The following is a 21,223-nucleotide window of genomic DNA, read 5'->3' as shown; positions in this document are numbered from 1 at the left end:
ACGGCGACGGTCTGTGCATATTTTTGCAAAAATCGGCGGCTGAAGAAGCGGCCTACTGGCCGCCTCTAGACACAACTTGTCTAGAACGGCCAGTCGGCCGCTTCTTCAGCCGCCGATTGATTGATTCGCTGATTGATTGATCGATATAGATAGATAGATTGATTGATTCGTGGAGATCGAACGCCCCAAAGCGGTGCTGGGGATATGAGAAATGCTGTAGAGAGGGCTGAGCAAACAAAAACATCATCGTCACCATCACCACCACCTGCGTTGTCATCATCATATGCAACAGCAGCATCGTAAACAAAAACGACAAGGAACTATCATAAAAGCCTACATACGGATAACTCCACTTTATCGATTTCATGACTGATTGCTGCATCGATCGATGATCACCGATTGCACGACCGCCGGAAAGTACAGCGTTCCATAAATGTCTAATTCTCTCTCGCTGCCGGTGTTAACGCATGCTACCGTTTGCCACGTCATCAACTTCTCTCGAAAAGCATTTTCGACAGAAAATGACAGATTGTTTTCCTCTTTCCATAAAGGCGCGCGCTGCGTTTTATTATATTTATTTTCCCCCCTCGTGGAGGGCTGGCGGTGAAACGCAGACTTCACCGCGCTGCACGGAACCTACGAGATGACCCAGTATAACGGTATATACGCATATACACCGTATATGTCTACGTTTGACAGAAGCCACATTGACTGACGGAGTTAGTAGAAGGTCTCGTTCTGGTCGCCGTGCAAATGGAGTTCCCGTGTGGCTGGTGACGTCTGCGTGTCAGGCCTCGCGTCACGTGCTCTATATATGCAGCGGAGAATGAAAAAAAAAAGAAAGAACGAAAAGAAACAGCCGGGACTTCAGCGATCCCTGCACTTCCGAACTGATCTGTTGCAAGAGCACACTGCAACCGTCCCCGCAATCTTGTTAGCAACAACGTATACGTGCAATCATGCACTACGGCACAGCCTATTTTGTGACCTCGCATGCAACGATCTCGATCGTATGCACCGCAACAATGATTGAACTTCGTAGTAGTGGAGTAGAAGACCTCTATAGGGCTTTTATTCATGTCAAGTGGACCTGGAGCGTCATATAAACATAGAAAAATTTTGCGAAAACTTGATGCCAAACACGCGTTTCGGTGGTCGCGTGATGCGCCGGCCATCGGACCCTTCTAGACGTTGACGAACGCTAGAAAGATGAAAGACGCCATGCCGATGCCGGCCGAAAATAGCGTTCTAGGGAAGGCTACGACTATACAGCGGCTCAGGGTCCCTTATGCATTCGCCTGAATGACTCGAAGACGAACGCCACCTTCTTCTTTTTCTTCTCATTCGATCGCATTGATCCACCCGCCCCTGAAAGCTTTTTGCACCTAGCGTGCTATTGCACTACCCCCGAGATCGGAGGCATTGCAAACTCTCTGCACCTCACATGCCTGTGGGATCGGTCGAGCTATGACAAAGCGACGATGTCATGTAACGACGTCACCGTCGGATGTCACGTCAGGGTGACTTCAATGACGTCACAAATTTAGGCGATCTGTGACATCATCATGACATCATAGGGTGTTGATCACATGATGTTGATTTTTTGCATCACTCGTGTTGACGCCGACAGTCACTTTTCTTGTTTGATGAGGCATCTAAGGCTTTTGTCTTAATAAAACGCTACGCTTGCAAAAGGGGCGTAGCCCGAAATTTTTTTTCAGGGTTGGGGGGTCAACCATACTTTATGTATGTTCGTGCGTGCGTTTGTATGTGTGCGTGTATATATATGCAGGCTAACCTAAAAAATTCCGGGGGAGGGGGGTGTTGACCCCCTCCCCCTTGGCTTCGCCCCTGGCTTACGGCGATTAAACGTTGAACCTCGTTATTGCGACATCAGTTCATGGCATCTATTTCAAACTAGAAACTCTAGAGGACAATATTATGAATATAATTATTTGCTCTCAAGATCCTAGCTTAAAAGATATGAATGAATTTTGTAGATAATTGTCTTCAGACGTTGTATAAGGTTTGGTCGCTGTTACCATTTGTTAGACACGCAGAACAATTCTACGACGATTGCCGAGAAAGTACGGCGGCTTTTCAGTATGGCACATCTTTGGAGTGGCGTAATTGAATCGGCTCCGCACGCAGTGCTTTCCACCGAGACAACACCGTAATGCATAAACATTTCCATGCAGACCTAACAAAAGAACTAATCGTCCGTCTGTTACGTAAGACCGATCGCTGCAAAATAATGACGTATAAAACCTACCAAAAACTCTCTCGAGGTCCTTTATGCATTCGTCTAAGGCGAAAGCAACCGACTTATTTTTCTTCTCAGACGTTGTATTGAGCCTTTCCCGCCCCTTTCGAAAGCTTTCCGCGCCTAACGTTGTTTATCACTGCCTCCAGGATGGGATACATTGCGAGCTTTCTGCATGCCACCTGGTTTCGCACTGTCTCCGTGATCAGCCCACCTTTGACCAATCGACGATGTCATGTGATGGCGTCATCATGTGACGTCACATTATGAGACGTCATCATGACGCCATATGGTGCGTCATTACCTGAGGATGACTTTTTGCATCGCTCGTGTTGACGCCGACGGCCAATTTTCGCGTTTGATGAGGCATCTATGGCTTTCGCTTTCATCAATTTTCTTCGCGGTGATGGGTTTCGAACCTACGGCGCCACGCTCCGAAGTCGAGCGTCTTACACGCTATAAAGCTATAAGTATACATATATATAGGCTAGACCAAAGAGGTTCAAAACCTCTTTGTTCTAAACACCCACGCTCGCGGGGTGTGAATATATCTGAACAGTATGAATGTGTCGTAGCTGCGACAATAAACAAACGCTAAATGAGAACACTTTGTATGATGGCTTAGTATGGATGTTTGGTGGTGGTAAAGTATAAAAGCCTTCTCTTGGACAACATGTAAAGCCGACGTGGTGCTTCGCATGTACTGCGAAAAATTCTGACTTTGTGAAAACGTTATGCCAAACATGCGTTTCGGCGGTCACGGGATGGGCCTTCTGTGGGGCCGTTCTAGACACTAACGCTGGAAAGCGGGTGAAATACGCCATGTCGGTACCGCCCGAAAATGGCATTCTGGGGAAGGCCGCAACATGCAGTAAAGCTACAGTGAACTGTAGTAAAAGTGTCACCAATCCCGTTAAGGGGAGGCAATCGCCGTTCAAGGGCCGACCTATCGGCCCCTCGAAACGCGCCACGAAAGCTCTCACAATTTAAGGGTAGGTCCTTTTAGTGCGCCAGCGAACGCCGGTTGTAGTCCAAAGACCGAGTCAGAGCAAAGAGTTGATAACACAACCAAAATATATTCTCAGTAAGGCAGTACAAACATCACACAAACATGCACACTCGGCTAGTTCAATAACAATACATCTCACATGGATCTAACAAACAATGGGGAACAATTAATCACATGCGCTCAAATCCAAACACTCCAGAACATTCTAGAACAATGAAAGTCCTTTCATATTAATTCACCGGCTTGACGAGTCCCTTCACGTAGACTGTAGCGCTGACGAACCGTTCCCCTTCGCAGTCGGAGATCACATGTCCTCGGCGACACTCTTCAAAACTTTTCACAGCTCCCTCGGCGTCATCTCTCGATACTTCAATGTCCGACTGACCGCACTGCATCATAGAACACGTCTTCCTTGACCGACCGACCCACGCTCTCACTTGAGCGACATAACTTCTTCACTCCACTCACTCTCTCTAACTGACCCTCTGTCGCCGCGCGCTTATATCGGGTCGCGCCCGGGTTCACGAAGCTTCTGTAGTCGGATACAACTTAAGAAGTCTGGAGAGGCTCCGCCCAGATGACTGAAGCGCGGCAGCCGATCCCCTCCGCGACTAAGAAATAGTCCCCTCATGCACTCGCTCATATTCTCCGAAGGCCGGCCTTCCGGCTTATGACGTCAGTCTGGAGTGAGCGCCCATTGGTGCAGGCTTGTGTGCATTCGCCTGTGGGGAGGAAGTTACACAGGCTTCTATAATGTTGCATCCGGCTATACATGGTTCATCTGAGCGCAGCACAGCGAAAGCCCGGGGAGATGGCTAGAACCATCTCGCAGGTGGGGTCGCTTGGTGTTGCATTATGCCTCGTTTCGGGATCTTTCCAGACTTCGTCCGAGCGTTTGTTCCGAGCATGCTAGTTGTCGGCGGCCGTTTCGAGGGGTGAGAGGGCATGATCGCCTCCTTAGCTTGGTGTAGACCAAAATTGGCATGGGAGGGTGAGAGGATTTGACGAGTATGACTGTGGGGTCATGACATGAATAACGTGAAAATCCTGTCGCGTACATCCTCAAACCCTTTCCTCCAGATACGTGTGGCACACACGCGTTTGCGACGGGCCGCGGTGTATGGGTATGCGCCACAGGTGATTGACAGTTTATATCTACCCATAACGGCGACAACAGACATTGGTAATTTAAATGAGAGAGCTTTAAGAAAAACCGACATTGGCAGCGTTGACCCGACGAATGGAAAGAATGAAAATTAGGATCCCAGCAGGAATCGAACCCAAGTATTCTGCGTGGCGATGAGGTATTCTACCACAGAGCTACGCCAGGGCTATAAACTGGTTTGGAAAAACAGCCTATGCAGGCGTAATGTTGGTGCAACGTCACTTGCGTTTGTGGTGCTGGCTATCTAATTTTACAAGAAAGCAATAAACACTACATATGTACTCCTACGATACAGGCGTCATATCAGATTAACGTCTGTGGTTCCAGTGTTGGCTCCGCTTCTATAGCAGTCTAATAAACATTACATTTGTATTTCTATGATTCAGCAAGCTATATTGAAGCATTGCTCAACCCCGGTAGAATACGTTAACGAAAGTTGCGTGTGATATTCACATGATTGCATCATAAAGTGCACTTAGTTTCGATAATACTGACGTATGTACTCTAATGTACGGCCGACATTACGTCGCACCGTAAGTTACCCTTAAACGCCATTGTTGCCGACATGCCTGGTAAGCCCACGATATGCACACAACTACCACACTTACAAAAACACGTCGATCCGCCTCGTAACGCTTGACTCAAAGCCATAATATACAGCATAAGAATACTCGCTGACTGCTTCGCATGAAACCGATTCCCACAGCGCGTGGGATCTGCCGAATTTTCTTGATGCGCGCGTTCTTTCGAGGCTTACCGTCGGCGCCGGGATTTTATGCCGTCGTCTTAAAGGGGATGAGGCGATGCGAAGCCGTAGCACTTGCGACGCGTTGGCGCCTAATTGCGAAGAGGGACGCTACGCGCATGTTCGTGAGGGCGAAAAAGGCGGGCGAAATAGGAGAGGAGAGAAAAAAAACTCTGCGTTTACAGGCGTTTACGCATCACTAGGGAGTTTTAGAACAGGGTATGCAGAGATAGATCTCCTTGGTACGATCAGTGGAGTAACCAAGGGGTGGCACACCGGGCCCGTGCCCAACGACGCCGTCACCGACACGGCAATTTTTGCGAAACGAGCTCTTTAACGCTATCGCGTTAAAATGGACATTGGAAATGTGTAACTGATTTATTCTTCCAACAGATGGCGATCGGATAAACCCAACGACGAAAATTTATTCCTAATTTTGTTCCCTCGGCGCCCTCCAGAAGATGCGCCTTTGCCATTGGTACTGTTCGACGCCTCGCCACAGAGAACAGGGCACCGAACGCTTCACTTGCAAGAATGGCAGACTGGGCTTGTTGGTTTAACATATTTGAAGTTTTAAGGCTCGAATAAGACACGGACGAAGAGTCTTCGTCCGTGTCTTATTCGAGCCTTAAAACTTCAAATATGCTTCACTTGCGGTGTGTTTTCAAACACTGCTGCGTATACAGTTCAGGAGGCGGCGGCGCCATTGTTGGCTCCGTTGCGCTCGTCGACCCCCTCCTTCAGCTTCTGCAATCTCGTCAATAGCGTCTCGTACTTGTTCTCGGCACCGAACCAAGCGAGAATACCACCCTGGTTGTTGGCCAGCTCCTCCTTGGCCATCGTCTCGTACTTCGTGAAGTCTTCGGCGAACTTGGCGAGCAGCCGGTCTCGCAGAACAGCCGGGAAAGGACAGCTGTCCTCGAGGCACGATTCGATCGTGCCGCAAACGGCTACCCTCAGGGTATCGTACCGTATATTCTTCCAACGGCCCGAGCCCCAGAAGCCGGTGATGACGTGCTCGAAAGCCGCGTCGACACAGTTGATGCTGTCGTCCAGCATAGACTGGATGGACAGGGCCACCGAAGACAAGTTGTGCGCGGGCGTCCAGGGTTGCCCGGACATGGTGCCCAGCAGGCTCAGGCAGATGTGACCAGTGGCAGAGATGTGCGGACTGAACTGCACGCGCCCGCCGTCTGTCGTCAGGAAGCGAACTTGCGGTGGCGACATTGGATAGCTGTTTGTGCACTTCATGAGCAGGTGGAAGAAGCCGCCCTGGTAAGACGTGCCTGCGGCGCCCGTAACGACGGCGTGGACTGTCGTCACGTTGTCTTCCTCGGGTGCCATGAAGACGCCCGGCGGCGGGTCGGCGTGATATTCGGCGAGGTCACGCGTTACCCTCTCCAGGCACTTTCGGCTAGGTGTGAGGTTGGTGTACATCGACTCGTTCCATGACTGCAGCATCGTGTCTTTGCTGTAGATGAGCCTCTAGCTGCCTGTCTGGAGAGAAGATGACGTGGCTGCTGATGAGCCTGGCGAAGCGAAAATGGCCCGGATGGTTGCTTGCTTGCTTGCTTGTGCCCGTTTGTTGGCTCTTACCCACTACGGGGGATCGGGCATGAAACCGGCGGTTAATTTAATAATATTTTTTAAAGAATGAGGAATAAATCAATTGCCGCAGGAATAAACGAAATTTTAAGAATGATTAGTCGATATGGATGTTCGGCCGAGAGCGTGCGCGCCGGTAGTGACGATGACCACGAGCTGCAGGACCTCTTCTTCTACTTGTCCTCAGTATAAGCTTAGCTCACAGCCAGTACAGGTAGGACATTGGTCAAGCAATGGTTCGTTTATTCCTATACGCCGTGAACAGTAAAGATTCCTGCAGGCTGCAAAGGGTTACCATTTCTGGGCATATAGCTTAAATGAACAACTGGACAGACAGACAGACAGACAGACAGACAGACAGACAGACAGACAGACAGACAGACAGACAGACAGACAGACAGACAGACAGACAGACAGCCCACTAGACAGACACAGACAGACAGACAGAGACAGACAGACAGACAGACAGACAGACAGACAGACAGACAGACAGACAGACAGACAGACAGACCTGCCCACTGCACTTCTGACCCACGCAAGTTGAGGTGGAAGTGCTTTGAAGGAGTGTACGTTAAATTAAAGAAACTTGGAGGATGCCTGAGCGTTGCCTCGTGCGCACCTCAATCGCTAGCCTGGCTTCGGTTCTTGGTGCATGCCTCTACCGTGCCGTAAGCACACGAACGACTGCACGCGTAACATTGGCCGTTTCAAACCATCCTAGAATACATACTGCAAGTACAGTTGCTAAGCGCCCACTACGCCATAATTCTTCCTTTTGCGAATCAGCGAAGGGCCCACTACACGTCCACAAGGCAATACGCAAACCTACGCTAACTTTGTTGATGTTTTTGCAGCTGATGGTGATTACATATGTTTTAGCGTTTTGTAATGGGTGGGCCTTTAAAACACCCACTCGTTGCGCAATTCACATGTTTTGACGCCTCACGCGATTCTATGCTTCTGCCAGGCAATATTACATGCGTTAACGAGACTCCTTCCACTACACGAATTCAAATAGTGTTTTTTTCCGAAACAGTTTCAAGCAATAGCGTGGCTCTTCACTTAAAGGGGTCATGAAACACCCCTTGGGCTTGTTGAAAAAACACATCTTGCGGAAAGCTGACACGGCTATGAACTACTCAGCCAAATATTGCAGTCGTGCGCGCCGCGTAAAGGCTACAAGCGGAACGCGAAGTTGCTGTTTTCTCAAGCGCCCTCTTTTCAAACAGAGGCCGGTTCTCACTCTCGTCAGTCTGCCGATTGACGTCGCGATCTGCATCGCCGCGTCGCAAAAGACATAGCATCCTCATTGGCTGATAGCCGACATAAATCGAGAGCGGCTTTCGGATCAGATGCGCTTCTTGCAACGGGGTGCCGCCACTTGCCGGCGCCGCACTCCTCAGTACACGGTAGCCGCACTCGCGCACGCGAACCACAGCGGGAGAGCGATCGCGTTTCATGACGCGCGCTGACGTAACTTCTTTCCCCCGTGCCATCCCTCCCTGTGGAGCCTCCAGTGCGCTCGTCGGCACGAGAAAAGAAAGAAAGCGCTGAGAGCGTGCTCGAAGCCCCGTAACTCCGCTCATTCTTGACGGATTCGAGAAATTTTTGCGGCAATCGATTCGGCAGGCAGTAAACTCCGATACTGAGGTCATTAGATCATTACTTGGAAAAGTGGTTCATGACCCCTTCAAGAAAGAAACTCTTTGTTCCCGGGGACGCGCACGTTTTGTTAACTCGAGATAGTACATCAGAAAACTGATGATTTCCAAATGTAGCCCGATATGGTGGGATCGGAAAGCATACATCAATAACACTCTTCACCAACACCTTTTAATGACCAACGACTCTTCCTGTGAACTCTTTGTTCCCGGGGACGCACACGGATCTTTTTCCGTCGTAAATTGCAAGCAAAAACGATTTCCAAAGAGCCAGATGCAGTCTTCTGAAAAGCATACATCATAACACTCTTCACCAACAAAAAAACTCTTCCTGTGAAGACTTTAATATCAACCCTGTAAACATTAGGTACATTGATGTGACAAAGACAGGACAATACCCTAGACCTAATGTTTTTTACTTTTATTATTGTTGTGATGCAGCTTTTGAAATGGTTGCATTCTGCAGCGAACAATGAAAAAAAAAAAGATGGCTGATCCGTCTGTAAACATTAGAATCGTACATTGATGTGACAAAGGAGGACAAACCCTATGACCTAATTTTTTTACTGGTGCATAGCTGGAGAGCAAGTCGTGACAGAAATGCTGAGGCTCATCAACAAAAGATGGCTGATCCCTCTACTGTTGTTTAGCAGATATAACACCGCTTGATGTGGACGCACCCACGTCACGGAAGTACTTGATTGTTTATAGTGCTAGTGGCACATCTCACGTGCCGACGACTAACGCCCATGATGATGGACGCACCCACGATTTAACCCTTGCACATCTCCGGTAGACTAACGCCCATTCATGATTTAACCCTTGCGGTAGGAAGTTCTTAACGTGTACGTGGACACCGCACATGGTGAATCCCGCGCAAAGATGGCATCAACAAGCACATAATAAACACTGATACTTGCTGTGCACTCCTTCAAAGCCTCGTGAAACGCGAAGAGAAACGCTACGCGCGTCGTGTCTTGCCTCTAGCCTGGCCGTTAATTCTCACAGGCGAACGGGGAACGCGGTGCGACAGCCAGGCGAGCATTGGAGAGCTATTTTTTGGTATGAATGGATGCTAGGAGCGAGGCTTGGGCTAATGCCGCCACCTCGCGGTGTGTTAAAGCGTTGACGAAATTACTCTTCTACGGGAAACGCGCCGAATTGGACGGTCGTAGCAACGGTGCGTTTTTTTTTTTTTCGAGCCTGGTAGCCTTGTGGCACACATTTCACCGCCTCGTTATAAAGGGGACGCTCATAGCATCCATCCATCCATCCATCCATCCATACAAAAGCACCGTGAGAGGAAAGTATGAAAGGTAAAAGGCGCGTTCATGTAGCCTCCGGTATATGTTTGGCGGTAGCTCAGTGGGCTAAACGCCTGCCAGCCGTCGTCGTGGACCGAGAGGTCATGGGTTCGACTCATGACAACGGAACTCTTTCTTATAGTTTCATTTCTTTGCCATCTGATGGCGTTCATTTTGCTGACGTATTTCCGTGAAGTCTTGGTGGACCCCGGCATAAAACACTTTCGTGTTAAAAACATATTCCAGGAGCAAGTGATTCAAATACGCGGGATATACGAACGTTCGATTGACGCTCAAGACTGGTTTCCTGTGCTCGATCTGTGTTTCAGTATGCCTGATTATTAATTTTTATAATATCTCTAAGTGCAACTGTTTCCTTCCCTGTAATAAAGGAAAAAAATAGCGTGGCTCTGTGGTAGAACACCTGTTTGCCACGGTTACGGCCTGGGTTTGATTCTCACCCGGACCGAAAATTTTTATTATTTATTTTATTTGCATCTTTCTCTATTTTTTGGTCATGGACAAGATGATGTTTCGCTCACAACCAGCGAAACCGACGCGGATACCGGAATTTCTGCGAAACGAGCTCTTGAACGCTATCGCGTTAAAATGGCACTCGACCACACTTACCTGCCCGGACCCCACGTCAGATGAAAGGCGTGCCCCCCCTCCCCCCCAACCTTCCGAAAAAATTTCTGCCTACGCCACTCGGTACGGTACCCTATTTCCGTCACTTAACATGGGTATCCAAGAGGATAGCGTATGACGCATGCGCAGTGGCGTCAAACGCTAAGGCATAGATTTGCGTACCCTATTCTAAAACTGCGTACTAATAGCTCTGCCGCACGGTCACTTTCGATCGCGATCGGGCCTGATCCATATCGAATATCTCGATCGTAATTGGCTCCATTATGCAAGGTGCTGAAGTGAACCAATCGCTGATGAGAAATTCGATCCCGATCGGGTTTAATCGCCGTCACCAGTGCACCGTGTGACACCGGTATTAGACAACTCCCGAAGGGGATTCTGCGGGGACATTTTTTTGTAGCTTGTTCTTATTCCAAGCAAATCCGGTCGAACACCCACTTCCGGTTTTCCGAGTATTCAGAAAAAGTTTCCTAAGAAATGAAAATCGACGGTTCTGGTTTAGTTTAAGAGTTATATTGCATACATTCGATATCGGAGCACAATTTTTCTAAGGGCCAAATAACTGTCAGGACAATTAACGAGAATTAATTGATTGAGTTTATTGAAAGATTGTGCGCAGCTGGGATCATTGCGGCACCTGGCGGATCAGATCTCAACCACGCGCTTCTTTCTACGTGGACTCTGAGATCCGCTTCGGCAACGCGCGAAACACAGCTAACTAAAGGAATATACCAGGGCAGACGGACGCGGAGGTGCGAGTGTAACTGCCAGACACATAAAGACGAGGATCAGGGTGCGTTCACACTGAGACATTCGGCGGCGAGAGCGCGCGGAATCCGCTTCGGCGGCAGCGAGATCCGCCGGAAAATCCCTTTCCGCGCCGATCGGTCCTGGACCGATTTTTGCGGCAGCTGCCACCGGATTTCCTCACCGCGAACCAATTGGAACGCGAGTAGAACATTAAAAAAATGGCGGCGTGCTTGCGATATTGCAGTCGTCGAAGCCCGCGGCAACAGCGAAGGCTTTCGTAATCACATGTAGCTCTCGACAACTGCCAAGTGTTGTCGCGATTAGCATCTTTGCAATACACCATCGCGATCTCGCAAAACGGCTAGCATTATCTCGGCTCGACCAAGCTTCTCGCGTCTTGCAAATCAGGATGAACCAACCACGACTGCTTGCATCGTTTCTTGTTCGGCGAACGCATGTTTCTCCTCTTCAGACATCGCCAGAACGTGGTTTTCCAGCAGGCGCAGCAGTTCGACGACCCGGCTCCTGTTTATGCGCTTCGCCATAACGAAACGCGTGCACAACGCAGAGCTTGTCGATGCCAGCGTTCCTTCGCGCGAAGGGAGGATGACAACTAGGCGCCCTAGTTTCTGTGGTGCGGTTGCTAAGCGGTGTGAACAATGTTGAATTTCGGCGGCGCGCAAATTCCGGTCGCTGTGGCTGGCGGATTCCCCAGTGTTAATGAGCCATTAGGGTCGCCTCCAGATTTTTAGGGGCGAAGCTCCTTAAAGCGGCACCCGTTCGTCCCTCGTAGTGCGTAACCAGTCCGTAACGCATAGTACCAGATCTTGACCTCACAAGGTGGTGCCGGTGGGAGATTTCTCCTGTGCGTTGTTGAACCATAAAAAATTCGCAGCGTGCGCGTTAACTAAAAGCCGATTCTTCTGTCTCTCATTTCCCATCAGCAGCCATTGGCATGTTCCAGTAGGAAACGTTAGTAGAAGTAGAAGTGTAAGTGTTAGCTAAAGCCGACTTTTCTGTCTCTCATTCCTATTAGCAGCCATTGTTTACCTCCAAGGTAGTGCCTGGTGAGATTTTCTCCTGTGCCTGATTAAACAATAAAAATTTTGTTCAAAACGCCGTGATTGATGAAATAAACCAACGAAAGACGCCAGATGTTTTCTAAAAGCAAAACGAAGAACGCCAGATGTTCTAAAGCAAAACGAAAAGACGCCAGCTGCTTAACGAAAGACGCCAGATGTTTTTCTAAAGCAATGGTTTTCTAAACAATGAAAATTCACAGCGTACATGTAAAATTAAAGTGAGCTGCAAGGTCGTCATAACTCATCGAACCTTTAGTATAAACGCGCCCGATCTCACGTCGGTGATGATGTTACTGGGCAGAATTCACGGAAGATTCACGGTTTACCGATGAACCTCCGCAGCTTCGCCCACTCATCGTCATTCACTCCGTGGATATGCTGTGATTTTTTTTTCCTTACTAGATGCAAAACATGCAGGGTTAGCGTGGTATCGGTTCGCTCACTCGTTGTGTTGCCGATTCAGATCGGTTCCAATCATTGCAATTTCTCTTCCTTTTCTCCAGGCTTCTCCTTCAAAAAGGACAGTGCTTATCCTGGTGACGCTGACAGGCGTGAAAATATGCACCACCGACGGAAAGGTAAGTGTTCGCTGGCTTACATTTCACTTCAGTGTGAGCTAGTTTAGTTTAGTCACAGTCAGTCGGTTAGTTAGTTAGTTAGTTAGTTAGTTAAAATAATTAGTTAGTCAGTCAGTCAGTCAGTCAGTCAGTCAGTCAGTCCAGTCAGTCAGTCAGTCAGTCAGTCAGTAGTTAGTTAGTTAGTTAGTTAGTTAGTTAGTTAGTTAGTAGTTAGTTAGTTAGTTAGTTAGTTAGTTAGTTAGTTAGTTAGTTAGTTAGTTAGTTAGTTAGTTAGTTAGTTAGTTAGGTTAGCAGTTCGGTCAGTTGGTTGTAAGCGTGCTGGACTAGGCGAGTTGGTACATTGGCCGTGTTCCAATACTCACCGTAGACGGCTAAATATGACAGCTAAGTGGACAGCCGGCATCTTAAGTCCCATTCCAATTCTCTCACGTAGCCGGCAAAATAGACAGCTTCGAGAAAGACAAAAACGATGCAGGCTACTTTGCTGTCCAAACAGATGGCGGCTCAGCGCAATGCTCGCGTAGCTCGGATCTCGCCAGTATGGTCGTCTGTACACCAGTAGGCGCTTTTCCAGGGCGCTCAATGTAAGCTACGTTAATTTCTTCATAGGTTTTGAACACGAAAGAGGCTAGAGAAAGAACATTTACGTTTGTTTTTCTTAGCTTTCTCTTCTCGACGCGAGGTGGCATTACGTCGCGTAGACGTCTTCTAGACGCGTTGCATTTGTCGGACAACATGACCTCGATGCTGTCTTCTAAGCTGTCAGCGTAGACTGTCTACGATGCTGTCCAGAAGTGGAACACAGCCATTGTTAGAAAGGAATCGAACAGCATAATATAATTTATATAAAGGTGGCGGACACCATTCTGTGTATTTCGTCATTACTCTGTTCAGTATAAAACTATTCCAGAGGTCTCAAACACACGGCCCGCGGACCTTTCTCTAGCGGCCCGGCCCGCACATGACTGTCTTCTTCCCACATTTTTGTTTTATTTTCTTAAAGGAGCACTGACACAAAATTTCGAAAGCGAGATAATGAGTGAAATAGATGTATGTGGAGCCATACACAACGTCTACGAAATATCAAGGGCCAATATAGCCTAGAACATATTTAAAATCAATTTTAAAGTGCATGCCGCGCGACTGAGCGAGATACGAGCACCTCGCGACGCCGACATCAACGCGGCGGATATGTAAACAAACCTACGTCACGAGTTTGTGTTGGCTGGTGGCTGGTTGTGCCCTTGCGCTTGTGCGCTTGTGCTACCTGCCATTTCTTCCTCCGTGCCTGCGGCTTTGCGTGTGCTGGTTGTGCTCCCTTCCGCTGTTCGCTCGTCGTGCCATTTGGCAGATGTTATGGCCCGCTCACGCTAGCGGCAAGCCTGCCGCAACGGCGTGGTGCCGCAGAACGTCGGCCGTCGCCGCACGCGCGAGAGCTGTCCAACGTGCACGGCAAGCTTCTTCGGCGAGGCATTCGCGCCTCCGAAAAACATGGCCGCACTGCCAAAAGCGGTTGTCGTCCACTTCGAATCTATCAAGTCCGCCGGGCGCTCTGTAGCGTGTAAGCTCCGAACTGATGCTTCCATTTGCTTTAGATTCATGTCCTTAAGCTTCGATAGCAATGTATTCGTCGCGATTCGGCGCCGTTTTTGAGAGCCATAGTCAAATAATCGATGCTGTAGGATTAACGAGTCGAAATGGGCGCTTCCGAATGCTCGGAGGACATAGATTACGCGCTTGTTAGTTGTTTCTAATCCTCCATAGCTGGCGCCACTTGACCTAGTGCCACCTTGGGGACACTTTATTTGGTTTTACGCGACGCCTTTTTTAATGCCGGACAGACTAAAACGCTCTATTGACTGCTCGAACCATGCCTGGCAATGACACGGACGACGTCCGCACTTCTAGCGTGAAAAACGCGGATCGAAAAGCAAGCAGCTCGAAGCGTCCCGCGTCAGACGAGCTGGTGTAGCAGACGAACTGTAAGTGCGGCGCCCGCCGCACCCGCTCTCGCGCGTCGCCTACGTCACAATTTTGCGTGGTCACGTGGCCAGCTGTGTTTACCCGTCCTCTGGAAGTTGCTGCCTAGCTCGGTGCTCTTTGAAACCGAAACTGCGACTGGGCGCTCTAAAAACGCCTCTAAATAAATAACTGTCGTGCACTCGCGCAAACGAGGTTTGCAGCCGTGATAAGTGGATCATAAGCTATCTATTGCAACAAAAAAAAAAAAAACAAGGTTCAATTTTTTTGTGTCAGTGCTTCTGATCAGAGACACCAACAGGACTGGCGTCAAGCATTTTTTGTCAGGCATTCCGTCGCTATGTGTTAAAGGATAATAAGCGTGGAACAAGAACTGTATATATCAGATTCGGCGTCCAGATTTGAGTCATTCTGCAGATCAGTATCCATATAGTTCTCGAAACTTCCCGTCAAATTAAATAGACCCTTCAGAGGAAATATGGAAAGGGTTTTCTTTTTCAAATGGCAACGTTAGCTGACATTTCGTTCCCCTCCCATCCGCGCTCAAACCATCTTCACCATCCCGTTCCATCGAGAGACTAAAACTTCCTGACTGCTGCCCGCTAGCTGACTTGAGTTTGAGACACTTGCTCTTTTCGATTCTGTTGTAACTGTTTTATAAGCTGGCGTACTCCTCGATAACATTGTTTTTTTCGTGCTTGAACCATTGTGTTCAACCTGGTGGCGCCAGTCTATCTTTCTCGCGCATTTTCCCGCAACGTAATCCCAGTTATTTCTCATTTCCTCATTCGTCTTTATTCGTATTTCCCGTCCTTATTTCTCGCTGTTCAATTCTTTCTGTATGACTCTGTTTCGGTAACCCAGTTTCTCCGAAGAAGCCAGAGCGAATCATTCCTCGGTCAGTGACTCTCCGTTCTCTCTCTGCGGCGCTAAACCGAATCGACAACCAATGTAATGGACGTCGTACGTAATGATCGCACGAAGAACATGCGCGCAGGATTTCGGGTGATGCGGCTGTTTGCCTTAGACACCGCGAAACTTGCGGAGAATTCTATTAGATCTCTGCGGTCTCACACGCGTCGATGCCATCCACGGAGACACTGCGTCTGGGCGCAAAGCCGTGGTTTGCGCCTCGAGTAAGGAGGACACGGCACGGTGCCTGAGTCGACTTTGCCGTGCCGCATGGCTAGGCGAGAAAGAGAGGGAGAAAGAGAAAGAGCGGGAGAGAGATAGGAATGAAGAAAGAGATGGGAAGAGAAAGGAAGAAAGAGAGGGATAGAGGAAGAAAGAAATGGAGCGAGAAGGAAAGCGAGAGAGAGAGAGAAAGAACGAAAGATGATGCGAGGAGAGCTATTCGTCTTCAGGCTTTCGGGACGAAACCCGCTTATGGATGTTTACGCGGCGTGCGTGTAGGGCCGAGGAGAAATCCCTGCGGTTCCTTTCGTCATTACTTCACTTATCCGCGCATTAGGGAGAGACTGTGCAGCGTCTTTGTAGCGAGCGAAATGCGACGGCTGTTTCTTTTCTCAGAGGTATATGCGCGAAGGCGATGCGGCGCGCGCTGAAGTATATATACTGAGGCAAGGAAAAGTCGGCGGCACTGTATGCGTGGTCCTTGTAGATATATTTGGGGCGTGTGTATTGTTGGTATGAGGAACATATGGCGAAGAAAAATCGACTCGCGAAGACGCGCTCCACCAGTGGAGCAGTAGCGCGGTTTCTTTCGCCCATCTTCTTTATCATGTTTTTTTTTTACGGAGACAGCACGTGTACGTTTCCTGTTCCTATGAACGCGCATGAATGTGCTGCGACGACGCACAGTGCTAAGATGCGATAATGAATGTTTCTATTTGCTTTTTTTGTGTGTGTGTGAACACGTACAAGCATGACGTACCCAACCTACCTTACCGCGGTTTTACACCTTAAACGGAATAGAGAAGCGGGCTAGCAATTATCTCCCGAAAGGTACAGTCGGCCACAAAATAATACGGACGGCGCGAGCGCGCGGCGAAATACCCGTTGGCGCTGTCTTGTGGCGAGCCGCCTGCTGTTGAGAGCATTGCTCTGGCGATTAATAAATTGCGCGGCCGGCATCGGAGGCTTCGCCTCTGGTCCCGGAGGCAGGGCAAAACCACGTTGGATGCAGAAAGCTTTCGAGGTGAGGATCAGTGCAATCGACTGAGGTGAAAAGAAGACGATGGCTTTCGCCTTCGAGTCGTCTTAGGCGAATGCATAAGGGACTGTGTTGACTTTTCAGTGTAGGGCTGAGCGCGCGCACGATCGCGTTACCACGCAGCGCGGCTGCTGGCCGTTGTAGCGGCTATCGTAGATGGATGGATGGATAAGGCCCTTTTGATCGGGCAGCGCGTCACGCCACCTAGCCGTAGCTAGTAGGAAGTACTATGCCTACATGTGAAGGGCTAAAATTTCACTCCTGCCTTGATTTTAGGCACCAATCAGATAGCCTCCTCCTATTGCTTATTTCTACCCGCTTAAAGTTTAGTTTCGCCTTCACTGTTCCCTAATCCCCAGTGCTGTGAAAAAGTCAGCCCCGTCGCTTTGCAACTGAAGGATGAACGAAGCACATTAGAGAAAAGTATCAGGTGTTCAGTCGTTACCTTATCGAGCGCTGTTTCTTTATCCAGCGGCCGTGATTATGTACTCTATCTTATACTTAGGGAAAATGGGGTCAATTTAGAATACTATAGCGGTAAAGTGTCCCTTACAAAAAAAAGAAAAAAAAGGTGTAGGTTTATCGGAATCGATTTCTTCTTGTGCTTCGAAAATGGGTAATACCTGTGTGCTTAAAAATTAAGGAAAAAAGATTATTTTTAACGGCTCGTTTTTCGTTGTTAGACACAATATTGATGAGAACTTATTAATATTAGTTAGAACAATATTATTGTCTGTTTGTTCTCATTAATAAAAAAATTCGGAAGATTTAGAGCACTATGTGCTCTACCACTGGAGAGCGGCGATCTATTCCTAAGAAGTCTAACGAGGACACGTGTTTACGAAAAAAAAAATCACGCCATATCGACGAAGTGAATGATGATTGAGGAGCTGGCTCGGAGATAGTCGGGTAAACCGTGAATGCGCGCGAGCGTGCGCATGCTACAGTTGGCTGTGATATATATGTGGTTTTGCCTGCGTTAATGTCATCATCAAGGCGCTCGAAGAAGAAGAGAAAGAAGACTTCTCTTTCGCGCGAGCTGCGCCTGTAGCGGTCACCTCTGGAACTAAGGTTACGCGTACGCCGTGGGTCTTTGCCCCAGCTTAAGAACATGGCGAGTCGGCACCTAAAATTCGGGGCAGTCTTCGCGCCATATAGTGGTGCGAAGACTGAGGAAACAGCGGAGCTAGTGGCCTTCCCCTCCTCCTTTCCTTCGTCCTCACGCCCACTTCCCTTTCCCACCCCTTGCTATACTGTGCCGTACTAGACTATGCTGTTTCCTTCCTGCTATTTCTATACAGCAAAATGCTATTAATATACAATACTACGCTCATTTTTTTCCGGGGCTGGTGTTTGAATCCGGGTACCCGTGATCCGAAAGCGAGTGCCTTGACCACTAGGCCAAAGGACATGCTTGCCCAGTGTGAACTGAACGTAAGCATACGAATGCGTCCTACCGACGATGCCAAAAGAAAGCAATTGGGAAGCAGTACGCTCGTTGTGGCCGTTTCATTGAAATATTTCGGTTGGAGGACTATACGCAACAGGGAACGTAAAGGTTGCAAGTTACAGTGCGCCACACAACTGCACGCAGCGCGCGCACACCGCACTATACATACACCACGTAGTCCGATAACAACAAATGTTTATTGTCCTTCCGTACGAACGACACAGCCTCTAAAAAGACGATACGATACCTTCGACGCACGTTATGTACGGCGTGTCATACGCCAAAAACAAAAGGTTCATGTGTGTTCTGAGTTGACAACGAGTAGGAACCAACAGAGTGCTCGTCAGAGAGCTTCGCATGCAAATACCGTGCACCAGTGATCAGCAATGAAGCGAACGTACTAGTACGTACACATGAAAAGTGACACCCGGTACTTTCCGCAGTGCACGCGATTCGCACAGGGTATACGCTACAGCTGGGCATTGCGTAGCTTTCCTAAATACACACACACACACACACACACACACACACACACACACACACACACACACACACACACAAGGAGACTAGCATGCTTGAATCGCCTGCGCCGCTTGCACGGCGAAAAAAAAAAAAAAAAACGGCTGCAAATGTTTCGCGACTCGCTCGATGCGCTTGCAAATGACGCGACGGAAATCGCCCAATGTTCAGCTGCTCTTTCGCTATGAGGTGATGAGGATGTTTGTAAATGTGGAGGCTTCAACGAATGTTACGTCAGTGCCTCTCGTTAGAGCTTCTGTTCGCGGCAGTCTTCTCAGCTATTGGAGCCGCTTTGAACGGTGGTGCAACGCGCATGTCAATTTATATAACCTCCGTCATTTTCCTGGTTACCTGCGCAATTAATGTTCCACGGCCTTCTTTGAGTCTTGTACACTTTTAAAGGCTACCTATTCTCTATTGTGTAATTTTGTTCAGCGCGTAATTGTGTTATCTCGTTGCCATTATTACACACATGGTAAAGAAAATAAAAGCATCCGTCCGTCGCTATTGAAAAAAACATTGGCGAAGCTTGCAATAAGCCGCGCAAGGTTTGAAACAGCGAAAGTGAACGATTAAGAAGATTCTGAAGACTAATCTGGTTGCTTCTAGGTTGTTTCTAGGCATCAGCTAGGTGATGCAGGTTGTTTCTAGGTTGCTTCTAGGTCGTTGCTAGGCTTTAATCAGGTGATGCTAGGTTGTTTCTACGTTGATTCTCAGTGCAGAGAGTTTCGAGTTAAAGCACAGACAGTCACAGACACGACAAGAATGTCCAAACTGACGAGACAGAACCTCGCGCTGAAACCAAGTGTTCGCACCTCTCATAGATGTACGGGAAGGTCGTCCTTGGCGTAGGACTTCCATCGCTTCGGGGTCTTCTCGCAGCCGCTAGCTGATGAAGGTTGGCCGTTGCTATAGGCTTTAGCTAGGTGATGCTATTATGTTGTTTCTACGTTGGTTATCAGCGCAGCGAGGTTCGAGTTAAACCACAGACGATCACAGACACGACAAGGATGTCCAAACTGCCGAGACAGAACCTCGCGCTTAAACCAAGTGTTCGCACCGCTCATAGATCTACGGGCACGTCGTCCTTGGCGTAGGCCTTCCATCGCTTCAGGGTCTTCTCACAGCCGCCGTTGCCTTTCCCGTTCTCTAGTATTCTCTCGTTGTACGTGCTCGGGTTGTTCGCCTCGCCGAAGTCGTTTGCAGCCGTTGGGCTAACTGTTGCCTTCTTCATTTTGGGGGGACCAGTGGTGAGTAGTGGAATTTACCCAATTTCTGTGGCACATAAGCCTTTATGATGATGATAGTTTTTTGGTTCGCCGGACAAGGAACGATTTGCTTCGCTGTTAAAAAGTTAAAGCCAGATCCACGCCTGTGCAATCTGAGCAAACGGCGCAGCTGGCAGGCAGGCACTTGGCGAACGCAGATTGAGTCCTTCCATCGTTCTCTTATAGTTTCTTCTATCTTGCATGTTTCTTACTTCTTTCTTTCATTCATCTTTCTTTCCTTATCTCTTTCTATACTGCCTTCTCCTTTCCCTCCTTCTAATTTTCACATGACTCCCCCTCATCCTCACTTCCCACTCGTTGCTATGCTATACATTGCATGGTTAGGCTCTGGTTGACCCTCTCACCTCCTCCTTTCCCTCCTCCTCACCCTAACTTCCCTTTCCACCCCCTTGCTATACTATACTATGGATGGCTATGCTATGCTAGGAGCTGCTTGGCACATACCCGCTTTCTGCTCTGTTAAAAAGTTAGTCACGTTTCACTCCGTGAAAGCGGGTGACGCGCAAGCTAATGGGTGCCATCACTGTGCATTGCCCGTAGAGTGTCACCTAAATTGAAACAATGAGTTACTTTGGACTGCTAAATTGCATACTCTGACAACTATGGTGTCGTTAGTGTCTCCACCGTATATATATGTTTATTAATGGATGTGAAAATCAATGTCAAACGTTTAACCTTTAAATTTCTCGCCGAAATCTCCGTTGGTGACGTCACGGTTTTCAAAGTGCTTTGCGTATTTCGGTCAGATTGGCTCAACGAAATGTTTTGAAACTTGGTATGTTAAGTCTCTGGCTCCCTCATAACATAACGTACTTCATTTTTACCGAGAACTATGTAGGCCCTTGTGGATGCCGTCCAAATCTGTGACGTCACGGCGACTGGTGCGAGAAATGGTGCGGGCACCAGTTCCCGCACCAGTCCCAAAACGCGTGTCTTTTGTGCGTTTCTTAAGCAGGCATACAGCCGTAATATGCATTGTTGTTGTACTGTTTGGGGTGTTCA

General features: G+C 48.5%; 1 protein-coding gene across 1 annotated transcript in view; it reads left to right on the top strand.

Annotated features, from left to right (window-relative positions):
- The window catches only part of LOC119389252 (EGFR adapter protein), a gene marked incomplete at its 5' end in the record, with an annotated part of 169,660 nt that overhangs the window by 25,299 nt on the left and 123,138 nt on the right, over window positions 1–21,223 (top strand). Inside the window, one exon of the mRNA XM_037656456.2 lies at window positions 12,736–12,810. Within this exon, the coding sequence (XP_037512384.2) occupies window positions 12,736–12,810 (75 nt within the window). The remainder of the gene's footprint in view (window positions 1–12,735; window positions 12,811–21,223) is intronic.

The sequence above is a fragment of the Rhipicephalus sanguineus genome, chromosome 4, assembly GCF_013339695.2.
Source record: "Rhipicephalus sanguineus isolate Rsan-2018 chromosome 4, BIME_Rsan_1.4, whole genome shotgun sequence".
Lineage (NCBI taxonomy): Eukaryota > Metazoa > Arthropoda > Arachnida > Ixodida > Ixodidae > Rhipicephalus > Rhipicephalus sanguineus.
Note: the sequence above shows the minus strand (reverse complement) of the source record. Positions and strands in the feature narration are given on the sequence as shown.